The 15,562-nt window shown below is 37.1% G+C and overlaps 1 protein-coding gene across 1 annotated transcript in view; it reads left to right on the forward strand.

Moving 5' to 3' along the window:
- ca10a (carbonic anhydrase 10 (inactive)a) overlaps positions 1-15,562 on the forward strand; it is a 267,157-nt gene that overhangs the window by 21,438 nt on the left and 230,157 nt on the right. Inside the window, exon 2 of the mRNA XM_008437703.3 lies at positions 12,947-13,021. Coding sequence (XP_008435925.1) covers positions 12,947-13,021 — 75 coding nt within the window. The remainder of the gene's footprint in view (positions 1-12,946; positions 13,022-15,562) is intronic.

Below are 15,562 nucleotides of genomic sequence, written 5' to 3' on the forward strand. Positions count from 1 at the left end.
CCTCTGAAATAATCTATACAGGGAATCACAATTGCAAAGTTTTGACGGTGTAAACGCTTGATGCCAATAATGAACTGTGGAAAAAACAAATTAAAGATGAGCATTGCAAAGTTAATGAAAGTAACCTTGAAGGCTTCTCTGATGTTTTTGTACATTATTCACTTTTTACCCAATGTGTTCGCCTCTAATTGGCCAGAAAGGTTAGGATAAATCTGCAAGTTGTTGAGACTATTAATACATTCTAAGAAAATAATGTAAAAGACAAAAGGAAATGGTCTAATTTGCAGGTGTATGATGAAACATCAACTCCATAACTTATTTAATGTCGTATCATTCCATCATAATTTTCAAATGCCTTTTTAATGCAGTAAGATATATTGATTTTTATCTCGCTGTTCCATAAATATTCATAAATAGCACTTTGAGAAATATCAGAGCATTTTGATATCACAATTCTAGCATCTTTATTTTGTTCCCAAAGGAAAACCCAGTAAAGTTAAACATGCTAATGAAGTAATGATCTTTGGATTAAAAAGGATGGTTGGCTCAATACTGCTTAGACATATTTGTATTAACCCAGACTGAGTCAACAGCACATAAACCAACAAAATTATTCTTTAGTCCTAGAAGTTTTCAAAAATATCAACATTTCTCTTAATCTTCCATAAGTAGTGCTGATTTCAGTTTGCTGTTTTTATTGCATGATCACAACCATTTTTCTTTTGACAATTTTTCCAAACATATTAGATTGTAATGGGGATAGTTTAGCTTTTCTTTGAAGTGTTTGACGGAGAGGCCAAAAGTAGTTTGAATCGTAGCAGCAGATGCCTCGTTGAACACCTGCATGGATAAAGCAGTTTTTAATGCCCTACTGTGCCACTGGTTAGTCAGAATGCTGACCAGACGCACATAAATTTCTGCTTTCATAAACGAGTCTAATGCAAGAAATGTTGTTCATCAAAATTCTATTTTTAAAACCTCTACAAAGGTGCCAAGTTTGCACTAGGTGCTCGAGCAAAATCTTGAAGGGGAGAGAAGTTGCAAGCATTTACCTTTCTTGCAGGTAGATCATAACCAGGTTATGAGCAGAGCTTAAAAATACAAAAACAGTCATAAAACGTTATAATAGGCCAATTAGTAAAGGAGCATTTTAAACCTAAACTGTTCATCTGCTGATTAAATGTTTAAGATAATTAAAAATACTTATCTATTTTGTCATTCACTCTGTCATGAACCCCAATGGTAAAAGTAAAAGGCTTTTTGTCTTTTAAAGTGCAGTGATGATGCATAGTGTGAGGCCTTATTTACAAAGAAAGCTCAGTAATACCGTCAATGCCCAGATAGTCACTTTAAATGTTCTAAAAGACCCTGAGAGTTATGGGACAAAAATGTCAAGAGTTACAGCCTGTAATATTTTACAGGCTATGGTGAGGGATCCTATTGATTGTCCATGAAGACATGGGCGAATTCTCCAATTAAGGCCTATACTAATGCGGACTATAATCTTAAAAGTCCACATGTCCCATGTACCTATTGGGATTGTGGTAACGGTTCCAGTAACATATGAAAATATATATTTTCCAACGATACATTATGTTTTAACCTGCTGTTTTATAAAACTTGATTTTAAGAGTGGCATAACATAAAGTTAGCCAAATTCATTCACCACCAGCCAGATCGACTTGGAGTGTTAATGTTAATGAAAGCTCTGCTTTGTCTTTCCGTGATATATAGAACAGCTCCGGTGCCTCTGCTCTGGAACCGGGTTGTGCATGCAGAGATGCTGCCACTTGAATCTGTCTTGTCACTGGCACGACTACAAAGGGTTTTATGGCTCTAAGCTCAGGAAGATCAGAGGCCAACGCTCACAAAATTTCCTTTTTAAGACTCAATCAATTATTAAGGGCTGCTTTCCTATATTCTACTTTCCTGTCTACAAAGAATTTTTCCCCCCGTCCTTTTAGCTGAAGAGAAATCTAAGGGAAAGGTTTTTTTTCTTCCTTTTTTATAACTGTTGTAGTTTGTGTAATGTGAGCCCTAAGGAGTTTTCTTTTTGTGTTTTTTTTTAGTTCACCCCTTTCAAGAGTCATGTTCACTCGTTTATCATGCAAAGGTCAACTTTACTGGTGCTGTACCATTATCAAAAATCAGAGTTGGCAAGACTATATATTATATATATATATATTACATTAGTTTGATTTAGCACGGCACATGAGTGCAGAAGTAATTTCTCAACAGCAGAGAACCCAGACTGAGTGTAGAACAAGGGGCTGGTTTTTATCAGGCTAACTTTAATATATTTAACCAATAAATCTCAGCAGCAAAGCATTGTGGGATCAAGAAGACGTATTTCAATTGTTGTGTTCAGTAAATCGGTTAGCTGTCAAACCTTAAGCTTAAGGAAACTTTAAGCCCTTTTTTTTTTTTGTTGCATAAAAAGCATTTTTATTTTCTTCTGGAAAATTGTTTTGAAATCACCACTTTAAGCTCAGACTGCCAGAGTGACATGTTAAATGTCAAACTAACTAAATTTTTTAGGTTTTACTTGACACGTCCATGAGAATAACCAATGTTTTAAAGTTTTGTAGTATTTCTAAAGTGTTGAGGAAAGAGGTGAGCTGTAAACTGTAGCCCTGATTTAGATCCAGGGGGACGGTGAGTTTAAGCATCGCTTTGACCTGGAAGACACCACAGAAAATAAAAGTAAGCAAATTTAACACGATCACACTGAAATAACAAACTAAGATTCAACCTGTGTGCTATCCAGTCTTTTCATTTTCAGTGAGAATCCAAAAATGATAAAGCAGCTGGTTGGCTGTTGTTTTTCTTTAGATATGGAGAAAGCTTTGTTTCATTCTTTAAACTTTTAATCTCAAAGCCAAAATTTGTAGTCGACAAGCATGCTATTGAACCAGATTTGATTTGAAAAAAAGAAATGGAAATAAAAGAGCTGATCAGGTTTATGTGAAAGTGTGAATAATGTCCAAACACCGTGCTTATTCTCCAACTACACACTGATTTGATGATGGACTAATTTTGGACAGTGTTATCAAACAGTTCCACCATTAAGATGTTTCCCCAAATATTTCCGAACATAAATATTTTATGTAGTATATTATGCTAGAAATAAACTAAACTAATTATCTATATTGACATATATGTACAATTATACAGCCAAATAATGAGATATTCAAATGTCGCCTGGGTAAGCTATTATTTTATAATGGCAGACTAAAGGTCTGCCATTAGACACCTCTGTACTGGTCACATTGTTAAAATTCTATAAAATAGTGAATACTAATGTATGCTATTATCAGATAATGTATGTTTTAAAATCCAGGTAAGCACATATGGTACAGTGTGACATTCCTACAGCAGCATTTTTGAATATGATTTGTAAATTCACAGTTCAGTACCACGGACAGCAGCATCCCCAAAGGTTACGCTCAAAAGAAACTGCTGGAAGACTGCTGATATTCAGAATGCAGACTCTGGTCTCAGTTATGGTCTGATTAGGCACAATTAGTCACCGTTTCTGAAAATGTAGGAATACGTTTATTTCACACAATCTTTGTGCATGTCTCTGCTGTTTGCACCGGGGGATTGAAACATGGCAGTGCAGGATCCCGACGGGGGTCGTGATGCGTTTCAGTGAGTGTTCGGTTGGATCGATATCCAACTTTTCACAACTTGATGGATCATTACTGTAATGGATCACTAGAAAGCCAAGGTGATGCTTCCAAGGTAATAACTTCTGGGTCATGTTAGCCCTATCAATCAAATAGTACATTTAAATTCTACCCTTTGGCCCGTTTTTCTTTTTTTCTTTTTTTAAAATTCATTTTCTGTTTTTTGATCTTGGCCTAAAACCGAATGTATGAAAAATGAGGTTTGCTTTGAGATTCCAAAACAAATGAAATCCCCAGTCCAGTCACGTTCTCTTTTTTTCCCCCCATCCTCCTCATCCTCCTTTTTTTCCCTCTAATTTTTCATTGTAAATTGAATATCACAAATGATTACACACCACTTCCTCTGTGTTCACATCTATTTTGGCAAAATTTGTGCTTTTCCTGTTAAATACAAACTTTATATCAGTTGGGCTTTTTGTATATTCAGCTTCATTTTCCATTTGCAGATGTTAACTTATTTATTTTAAATATTGGAGAGCTTATTATTCCTGTTTTGGTGCATGTGCGCTTTTAAGCTAAATCACTGAATGCATGCGACTACACAGCAAAGGATAAAGCTCCATGTGCAGTAGTAAATGTGTATCTCCGGGTGCTTCTGTGTGAGTGTTTCCTCCTGCTGGTTTTCAGCCTATTTATTTAATTAGCTTATGAGACTTAAGAGGTGATTAGAGTGTGAGAGTGGCCTTTAGTAAGTGATCTCCTGAACTGGGTTGCCATTCCTTTCTCTCCTATCCCCCTTTTCCTCATTATCTTGTGGTTTTACAGCTCAAAGACTATTGACACTATCACAGATGAGCTTTGTGTGGTTTCTTGAATGGTACTAGAGGATATTTCTGCACCAGTCACAGCTGTAAAACTGATAAAACATAATGGTAGCTCATCGTCTTCCTTTGACTTTCTAAACTGGCTGCATCTGTGAATGTATTTGTACGTCTGTATAAGGTGTACTCTCTCTGATGGGTAACTCTAGTGAAACTGCCATATTTCTGTTTAGAAATAAAGCCATCACTTTATTTGCCCCAATTTCTGATCAGAATTTGTAAAATTCTCATCTGCTACTTTTTAGAACAAAAGGTGTTATAAAAAAATGTTTACAGTAAAATAATTGAAGTGGCCCGAATTTGAGCAATTATCGCTCAAACATTGAAAATATGATGGTAAAATGGGGCAGAGGTGTCCTTGTAATACAATCCAACTAGAAAAAGTAAGTAACTATCACGTTTACGAGATGGATCATTGCTCTTTCTTTATTGCACACCTGATGAAAGGAAATATATATATATATTTTTCCAAAATGGATATTATTCAAAATCCAGAACTGGTTCTTGATTTCCATCCCCATCTGTGTCCAATCTGACTGAACTTGAACTTTTTTTCCCCAATCAAGAACTGGCAAAAATTCAACATCAATATATTTAAAAGAAAGTGTAGGAGCTGTAATTTCACTGAAAGCTTGTTTCGCAAACTGTTGACGTAGCTGGGCTAAATGCATGTATGTAAAATATGTACATTTTACAGATCTTCATTTTCGAAAAAATTTATCCTTTTCCTTTTTACTAAGAAATTATTTGAAGCAAATAATTGGTCATATGTATCAATTAAGTTGTAAACCACACAATTGGTATAAACATCACTTTTATATATGCTATATAATTATGTTGATTATAAACCATGTAATTAGTGTATAATTATAAACCAATATTGTCATATACTGGTCATATATACAATCCCAATGAGACCAACTGAAGTGATCAAATGTGAAGAGGTTATTAGGAATATTACTACAGAATGGAGATTCCATTACCATGTAATCTCCATGGTAATGGAGCTAGTATTACTAACTAGCAATACTAGCTTGAAATAATTTAAAAAATGTGTCTTGAAAGTGACAAGAAATTGTCTAGATTAATTTGACTGTTGGCCATGACTAAACAAATCAATAATTCAGTAACAAGAACAAATGTTTTATAAAACACCAAACCATTCCTCTTGCTCACTGTAAATAAGCTGAAAGGAAAGCAATTCTTTTATTTTATTTTTTTAGTCTTTACATGTGTAGCTTTAAGACCAGCAGAAGCAGCTTTTTTTCTTGCATTTTCAGTTTTGAATTGAAATCGGTGATATTCCTACAACAAACCATCTCCCTGATGGGTAACTAATTGGATTAGGTTTTTGATGCAGTGCTCACTGGAGGTGCGCACAAACACACATGTGCACACGCAAACGTACACAGCTCTGGCAATTAAAGAGGGGGGTACCGAAAGGAGCTCAGTGAGAGATAATTGTCTCATAAGTCAATAAGCACAGCTGTTGGCAAGGTCAGCTTTCAGTTATGGACACACATCGCTGCTCTCAGTTTTGTGTGTGTCCTCTCCAATCTGTCTTTCCTCTTTATTCTCTCCTTTCCAGTCGTCTCTCTGAGCTCGTCCTGTAAGTTGGCTGCTCCCCTGTCACTCCCCTCCATCCTCTCTTTCTGCGTGGCTGCGTTTCTAGATTGCTCGTGTCCCTTGATGAATATTAATGGCGAAGTTTAGATATTACATGAAAATGAACTGTTTATTTACAATGACTCTGTCCTTCGGCTTTATGGGAGGTTGGCGGGGGAGACGCACGGGAAGATGGCAGATTCCCAAGTATGGGGGAAGAAATGGGTCAGTGCTGTGCTACACAGGATTCCTACCAGTGAGAAGCTGTGGCCAACCAAATTTGTCATGGAACTAAAGAGGAGCATTCTGTTCTTTCACCATAAAGGCTGAAACTATTTGAGCAGAAGAGCTGAGTGGACAATAAACACCCCTCCTTACTGGTATATGCTCTTTGTAGCTGAATTTTTGGCTTCTTCTTCAAAGGCTATGAAATGCAGAGATAAAATGTCTCAAATTGGTTTTTACTCAGGATAAGCATTGCGGGACAAATGACTAAAGTCAAATACAACAAAATAAGCATTAGAGGTGTGAGAAAAGCTCCAAGGTTGAATGAAGGTATAGATAAGAGGAGATTGAAAGACAAACAGGAGACAGAAAATGGGAAAAACATGACAAGAAAAATCGAAAGTCATTGAAATGGTACGGCATATGGCACTGAAGAAGAGAGGAAAAAAGGGAATAAAAGGTCAAATTAAAGGTAAAAGTTATGCAAACATGATGGCACTGCAAAAGTTGTGCCAACTTACTAAAGAGAGGAAGTAAACAAAAAAAGCTGATTCCCAAGACTAACGGATTCAATGCCGATATCAAGATAAGCAAACAAATTAACATTAGCATTAGCTAGGTATCTACTGGCTGTTTAGACCGGACTGCTTGCTTGTTCAGTGGATAAAACGTTCAAAAAGTTTGTACATCCATAATGTAATGTAGTAAATACTATATGGTGGTTAAAATATCCCAACTGTGTTTTCACTACTAGCATCTGCAGTGCTGCATCTAAAGTGAGAGTTTGAGGAACTGATATTAAACTTGCCATCAAAAGGTGGCAGTTTTATTTTTAAACGCAATACTAACAACCCCAGACCTGGCATTCAGTAAAACCGCAATCCATTTCTTTCTTCCTCCATTTATGAAATGGCAGGAAAAGGACAGCTAACCAGTGGCTTGGTGTCATAGAACTGCAATGTATAGAATAAGTCTCAGACTAGCCCATGATTCTCTGCTTCTCGTTTTTTGCCAGCATTTTCTATTCCTTCTCAATCTAGTATCATCTTAGCAGCCAGCTGTAGTTTAGACATGTCTGCAAATTTTCAGGTTGGGTGGTGGGAGCATTCTCCAAGTTTTTTATTTTTTAAGTCTTTCTAGTCGCATCCAGATATTTTTAATGAGATTTAGATCAGAGGAACACACAGGATGCTCCAAAAGTTATTTTTTAGGAAGAAGTCCTTTATCAGGTGGATGTTAGCTGCAGCATTGATGTTTTAAACACCCAGTCATGAAGACGGAGGAGGAATCTGTCCACAGGGATATCTGCTGCAGCGTCTTTATGTAGCCTTCCACAGCTTGACACCTCTGCAAAAACCAGTTACTTTTTCCTATTTAAGAAAAAAAGCCATCCAGATCATTATGCTATCATGTATAAAACATGATTTTTTTATATATACAATTAAAACCAGCTATATCCATACATTGCATTAAGAGGCATAACTTTTTATTGTCTCATAGTCAGAATTACTAACATTATTTAGTAAATGTAAGAAGAAGAAAAAAATTCAAGTGATATTTTAGATTTTTTTTATTTCTTTAAATTCAGTATTTTCCTTAGTTACTAAGAACTGTCATTCAAACTAGATTTGGGTCAGTTCTTTGGGGAATCCTTTAACAAGCTTCTCGATATTTTTCTGGAATTTTGGCTCATTATTTCTTATGTAACCGTTACTGAACGTTTTTAACTCTGCTCACGATCACAGTATGGGATTGAGTTTAGAGCTTTGGCAGTGGTCATACCCAACATTAACTTTAAACTTAAGCTACAGTATTTTTGCTGTGTATTTAGGATCATTGGGATATCTTATAAGAGATCTAAGGAATTTTTTGTCTACATGGTAAAAATAAAAATGAACCTAAAACAGATTCTATTGATCTACTCTCACAAACCTGAGGCATATTTTAAATGGATACTAAAGCCTTAAAAAGTAAAAACTCAACCTCCTTTAAGAAGACAAAGAAGTGTGTTTAAAAAGACGCCTCTTTTTGATGGTATCGAAGGCTGCTGAAACATTCTCCATTTTCAGAATCGGACATAATGTCAATGGATGCTTTTATTAAGGCAGCTTCATGTTGTGGGTTAACGATCTTCTTCATCAGAAGCTTGCAAACTCTTCTGGATTCCCTAAATTACTTGAAGTGATCTCTATATGTAAGCCTGTGAATTAGAAAAAAATTATAAAATAAGAACCCTAAAAAGAAATGTCATGGTGTCATTTAGCAAATGGAATTAATGCAAGTTTTCACTTCAGACAAGTCTGTGAAGTTGATAAAGGAGAGAGAGACTTTTTATCTACCGTGATCAAGTGAAATATGCAGGAGCTATTTGGTTCTGTAAACATGATGTCCCTGGAAAGAAAATAAAAAGAATATGAATGCTGTCATACCGCGAGTCCCAGATAACCTTGAGACGGAAACGGTGGCATCCTGGAAAACGGCGGACAGCATACAGCCGTCCCACCGCTCTTAAACCACATCGCTGACGGTTTTAAGCATCATACATTCTCTGGGACCCTGTAAAATGAAATACAGCGATCCATCAAGACCTCCCCTTGCATCTCTGCCTTCCGCAGTATCTAGTCTGCATTTCCTTTTTATAGATCGAAAGCATTTTCTTTTTTGCTGATGTCAGGAAGCGTGTTTCAGGCCTCAGCCAGTCATTGTGAGAAATGGGACGTGGCGTGTTGTGCCACTTTGCTCTACCTTCTCCTCCTCACAGTCCTTCTGCTGAGCTGCAGGAAATGATTGTGGCTCACCTATTGACTGCATGTCCCCAAGCAGCGATTACAGCAGGCTACAGGATTTTTGTCAAGGCTGTATGTTAAAGAATCTTAATTACCATCTTGGTCTTAAACGTAACATGGTTTTGAAAATGACTGTGGAGTGTTTTACGTAAACGTCGGGGTGATCATCTTTTATTGGGAGGTTGTGAGTTAGACTCCACCTTTCCTTCCATCTTGTTTTGTAAAAGTTCTTGGATAAGACACTGAATCTCACATCACCAGTCTGCGAATTGATGTGCAAGTGTGTGTGTGTCAATGGCAAATTGAGACATGAGCGTAAAAGTGCTTGGAGTGGTCAGACTAGAAACTCGTTCAATAAATGGAGTCCATTTACGCAGAGGATTGTTTACATAAACAAAAGGAACAAGAGCTTGATCTTTGGCTATTTCCCTCCTTTTATTTGAGAATAAACTTAATACTTAGGTTACAAATGTTTTTTTCGTTTTTTACGCAAGCGTGGTACAATATTGAGAAAACATGCAATTCCAGAATTATGCAAAAATAATTCTGAATTCTTTTTTTTTTTTCTCCCAATGATTGATGGCCTCATCACTCCCCATTGGCTTTAGTATTTTGGGAACATTCCTTGTTTTTCCCAAATCCAGGTACATCACTTTGCTTTGTAGCTCACCGGAATATGCTCAACTTAGAATGACAGCCATTCAAAACAACTCCCAATATTGGTGACTGAATCTGAAATACTAAAAGTAATAAACGTCATAAATTACATCCTGTTGTCAGCTGAAATGGTTTTACGTTCTCAAAGAATGCTTTGATTGTAGTCTTAAATTGTGAAAATAATACATTTCTCTTTTGCTTGGATACATTTCCCCAGAGCTAGGTTCTTAAAGAGACTGCGGTAAATTACAGGTTGTCAGATGATGGAAATTAAAATGCAAGTTTTTGATGCATGCGATCTTCATAGGTGAATGTAACTGCTACTATTGAAATAGCCTCCATTCAAGTAAAAAGACATAATGGACATTCTCATAAGCTGATTGGTTTGCACACAATAAATGTTTTTACAAACGTTTTATGACAGAACTGTGCAATTGTAATCCTCTGGGTAGCCTGTCACAGCCAATACTAGGTTGTGATTGTGATTTAAAATTTTTTTTTTTTTAGATTTAATAAATCTACTGTGCTGGTTCTAATTTCAGGATATAAGCTCAATGTACTTGGAGTATTGACTGCATTTGAATATGCTTCTAACTGAAAAAATATTACATAAGTTCACATTGGATCTGGATATATTTACACTAAGACTTTTTATTTTTACTTTTAATGATGTTTTCTTTTTCCAAACAGGCCATGTATTTTAACAAACTACTTAAAAATACAGTAGACTATCAGGAAAAGCCATTGATTGCCATCTTCATTTTCTTTGTGTGGACTAAAATCACTGAAGTAGTTGTCAGTGTCAAAATTGAACAACCTCACACACACACTTGGTGTCTTTCGTTGTCGCTTTCATTGCCACTTTCGTCACGGGGGAAATTTGCTCTTGAGATTTTGCTGTCCTCTTCATCACACAGCAGTCCAGCCTTCTGAGACCTGTTGGTGAAAACCCATATATTAGCCGCATTTCAGTGTTCATAGCGTGTGAACGAAGTAATGGATTGCAGTCTGGAAATTAGGATAAGTAAAGCTTATATATTTCTCCTTAATTGGACCACATTGCAAAGAAAAAGTGCATTTGTTGGGTTGATCAGAAGAGGTCAGAATCAAAGTTTTCCCCATGGAAAATGTTCCAAATTCTCTTTTCCAAACAGCTTTTGGTAACACAAGAGTTATAAAGTGACTGGAAAAAACCCCATCTTAATACAAAGATGTGCTAAAGTGAGATTTTGCAACCAGCAGTAATCCCATTTCTCTACTCTTGCAGTGGGCTCAGAGCAAAGTTTATTAGAAACTACCTTCACTACCATGGAGTGGCGAGGACGCAGTGGCATCTTGCAGTCACGACCACTCGCCATGAAATGCTTGCGGGATATGCTTGGGTGTTGCAGATTGAACAACACAACTGACTTGTGATAATGCTGTTTGAGGAATGTGATGCAATGCGATGAAACTGTGTGTGACCAAGCTGGTGACCAGCCTGAGAAAGAGGTGCAAGGCTGTTGTGGTTTTCTTTGGTTTGGGTGCAAGTCATGATCATCTTTGTTGCTCTTTCCAAACATTCATTATTCTCATGAATGGGGATATATTTGGAAGGGAAATAAAAAGTATTTACAAAAAATATATATCTCTACCAAATACAAGTTCTCTTACTTTTTTGGCTGAGTGTTGAGGATTTGAGACATGTTGGATCTACTTCTCTTTTGTAGGTTCTGAGAAGCTTATTAGTCACTGTGGCACCATAAACTCTTTGAAATAAAAACTTAAAATAAGTTTTCATTTGGACTTTTACAGGAAAATAACAGAAAAATGAGGCTTAATTACCAATTAACTATTCAGAAAACATGTGAGTTGGACAGAAGAAAAGAATACACTAGAGAGGAAGCACAATTCTGCAAAAGAAGCGACAAATACCTCCTGTGTGCTTTAGATTTCTAAAATGTTACAGGAAAACTGTTTAAACAAGCATATATACAGTCTTGATATACATGATTTTAATATAGATATTTTTTCCCCTCTCCAGTTTATTTTACTCATATTAAAGATATTTAATTTTCTGAACGTCTTTTCCAAAGATACCAACAGAGTAAAGTGCAGTTCATAAATATAGATTGCACTTGAGTGGTCATAAATCCCGACTTTTATTTTCCACAAACAAGCCGCTGCAGTAAACTGAGGTATACCTCAGAAGAGTGCATCCAACAAAGACCTTCTAGCTAAATTTCATGAATGATGTGTTTTTAAAAAAAAAAGTTAATTTCTTTGTTGTGGCCCAGCAGTGTTGGCCTGGAAGCAACCAGTTCATTATTCGGTTGGGGAAATTTCTTTCCATTCCTCGAAGGAGTTGTTCAGTTTGTTGTGGGAGGAACTGTGGATAATTTTGAGTAAAAAGACAAAAACTCAAACCTTTTAGGACCCTAGACATTTAGTCAGTGAAGATTTAGTTCAAATGTGAGCTGCTGCTTCCCAGCTTTTGTGGCTGCACTGATTATTTAGAAAGCCTTTCTGGACTTGGTCCAGCCAGTTCACTCATTTGAAATTGAACCTGCTATCCAGCTTTGGTACAGTGAGGCTTTTGTACATGGATAGCAAAAAAGACGAGGGTTGTTTGGTCACCTCAACCTCCATTATAGCCAAGCAAGCAGGGCAACCTCTGCACTGTGATTAAACTTTGCTTTTTTCCTGTATGGGAAATGAACTGGAAGAGGTGTAAAAAGCAATATCCCAAAATCTTGGTGGGTAACGCTCGGTCAAACCTCGCCTTTTTGTACTTGGACCTTAATGTCGTCACCTTAATTATACTGCACCACCCAGCTCTAATCTAAGGCTTTCTTTTGGAGCTCACAACATTACAGAATGCATTTCCATAATGCTGTGAAAGACTCTGCACCAAGAGACAGTCTCTTAAGAGTGCTAAGCTGGTTTCACGTAAGAGATTCTACTCTCCACAAAAGAATTCTGGCATAGTCCTAAGCCATGTCTAAAGCTCTGTTTGCTGAGGTCTTCTTCTGAGAGAAGCTGGTGTGTCTGAAATTGTTTTCTTTTTCTTCAGAACAAGATTCGCATGTCTGTGAAACCTTTAGGACATGGTTTTTGCTTGGTAGTCTGAGTTTTACACATAAAAGGCTGATGTCCTTGCTTCTGTCTTCTCTTTACCTCGCAGCTCAACCAAACCTACCGAAAATTCATGAAGGATGGTGGGCGTACAAGGAAGTGGTGCAAGGGAGCTTTGTTCCAGGTAAGCCTCAAACAGCATGCTGCCCTTTGATGTGTGGAGCCTTTCCCATTGAACACCGTTCTACCCCACCTGCCCCCTCCCCATACACCCCTCTGTGTGCATACACTCCAAACACAGTGTGCTTGATCTTGAAGTTGCCACTTATTACATATTTAAGATAGCGTCAAGCCACCTTGCCGTTGGCAAGAGTTATATTTTCTTATTCTGACAAGACCTCTTTGTCCTTCCCACACAGCTGACGCTTTTTCACATGATTGACTGACAGCTACTCCCTTTACCTCCAACCTTTTCCATTTTATGTGTGTGAGGCCAAGATTGTTTTTTTTTCTTTTCTGAACCGAGAGGCTCTTGATAAAGCCTGCAGTTATATGCAAATTTGTGTGTGCAAGGCAATTTATCTCCTTGTGAGAAGCAAATCGTAAATATTTAAGGAAGGTTTTACTGTCAGTAAAATATAGTATTAACGTTGCTTTCAATTCAAGAGCTGCATATTACACACAGTGTGAGATGCAAGGGGATTGTGGTACGTAAATACCATATTCTGTTACACAAATGGGCCCTTCAGTGTTTTCCTGCCCAGCCACCAAAAAGTGGGGAAACAATCTAGTTGTCTGAAAAATCCAGACAAACACAAAAAGGCCAGATAAAAGAAACAAACAAATTTAATGAAATTCATTGATTTTATTTTAATGTAATATCTGTGGGAAATGTACTTTTCTGCACTACTGCCTCTTTATCACCAGTGACAGCCTTTGTTTTATAACAACAAAAAAAAACTTTGAAGTTGAGGCAGACTGTTTTAATTTATTTTATTTTCTTTTTACCGTAAATTTGAACCAGACTTATTTTTACTGTGAAAGTGAAGGCTTGCTCTAACTAAGTAATGCATTTGTGGATCTACCAGTTCAGGACTTCTGTTTGATTCTGTGATGTCAATGTTGGAGCAGAAATTCACTCACTGGGTCAGGTCAATATCAGTGCTGTTTTGTTTGTGGTTAACACAAAAGGTTATAAGATTGTATGCTAGGTATGTAGACTATGGCTGCAAAAAGGTAATTGGCTGTAGCAGCAGATTACTTGAAACGGGCTACAATCCGTACAGGTTCACCAAAACTGGACAAAAGCTGATTGGTAAATGTTTCCTGACATTCATCTCGATTTGAGTTGCGACCTTGGAAAAGATCAGCAGCATTTGACATAAACATGAAAAGCGTGTTGCCATGCATAACTTCACAGCCTCCATCATGATTCTCCTTTTACCCATTACAAGGTCGACTGACAAGATCACAAACGCATGGTCAGATATTTTCCTTCAGGATTTTCTGGGAGAGATTAATGTGCATTATGTCTTCTCAAAAGGAGACCTCAGCCCCAAACTTTGTAGTTTCACAAACTGACATGTTGGTCTTCGTAGCTTATTTCACATAATCAATAAAATCAATGTTTAAAGTCTGCCTTTGCTTACTTAGGTTGTCCTTAAAACTATTTGATTATAAACATTTAAGTGCAAAAAAAGTGATCAAGTTTGTTTTTTTTTAAATTAGGAAAGAATCTAACAAAAAGATCGCCGTCTACACTGGAAAGTTAAGATGGCTAAATAACTCTGTACTTGATTTCAGTTTGTACACAGGACCAAATACAATCTGTGGTTTTTAAGATAATTTTCCTGCTACAATGGCCGCGTCTTAAACTGCTCCCACCTTAGCTGACGATTAACTGTGTTGTGTTAAAGGCAGCGGTTATAGGATCAAGGCCCCAGGGAACTGGAGCACAAATAAAGGTTAACATTTGATGTAGTGTTGGGAGCACAAAGTGGGTAAAGGCTTCCCCTTCTTTCCAGAAGGAAAAAAAGGTTCTTTTACTGCTCTTTTTATGTCTATTAGCAGTTCTCCTTGACAAACTTACTGCCCTAACTACGGTACAACAGCTAAGGCTGTGAAAACATTATTTGAGATTCTCCAGCGGCCCTGCAGAGAATTCCCAGCCCTAGTTACCTTGTTCTGCACCCAGCAGGATTTCACATTCGGGATATGAAAGAGAGAGAGAGAGAGAGGCCTTTTAGCTCCAAATGGAGCCTAATTTGCTGGCACAGAGAGGGATAATATTGATGGAAAATATTCCTATTGAACCTCGTCTACTTGGACAGTGACTTGTGATAAAAGAATTCTCTGTGAAGTGGGATTTCATGTTGGATGTGCACACTGGGACATATCAAAGGAATGAAAATACTCTTTAAAGTTGCAATCTGAAAGAATTAGTTTTATATCTATTCCTCCTCCACTCGTACCTGAAATGTCCATAAGAGAGAGAGAGAATCAGTGCATTAGTTTTTGGAAACGCTAGCACCATCTAGTTTTTGAATACTTTATGAAACATTTTGCAGGCTTAACAGCTGCAACGCTTCTCCTCCGTTTGACTGGCAGTTGGAAAACTCTATAGGAATAAAAGAAATGGAAATTATTTTTCCTCCGTCTCCAGAAGAAAGAGAGACGATTGTGAGGCTTGACGCAGTCATTGTACAGAGATGGAACCCTGTACCAT

The sequence above is a fragment of the Poecilia reticulata genome, chromosome 19, assembly GCF_904066995.2.
Source record: "Poecilia reticulata chromosome 19, P_reticulata-male-v2, whole genome shotgun sequence".
Lineage (NCBI taxonomy): Eukaryota > Metazoa > Chordata > Actinopteri > Cyprinodontiformes > Poeciliidae > Poecilia > Poecilia reticulata.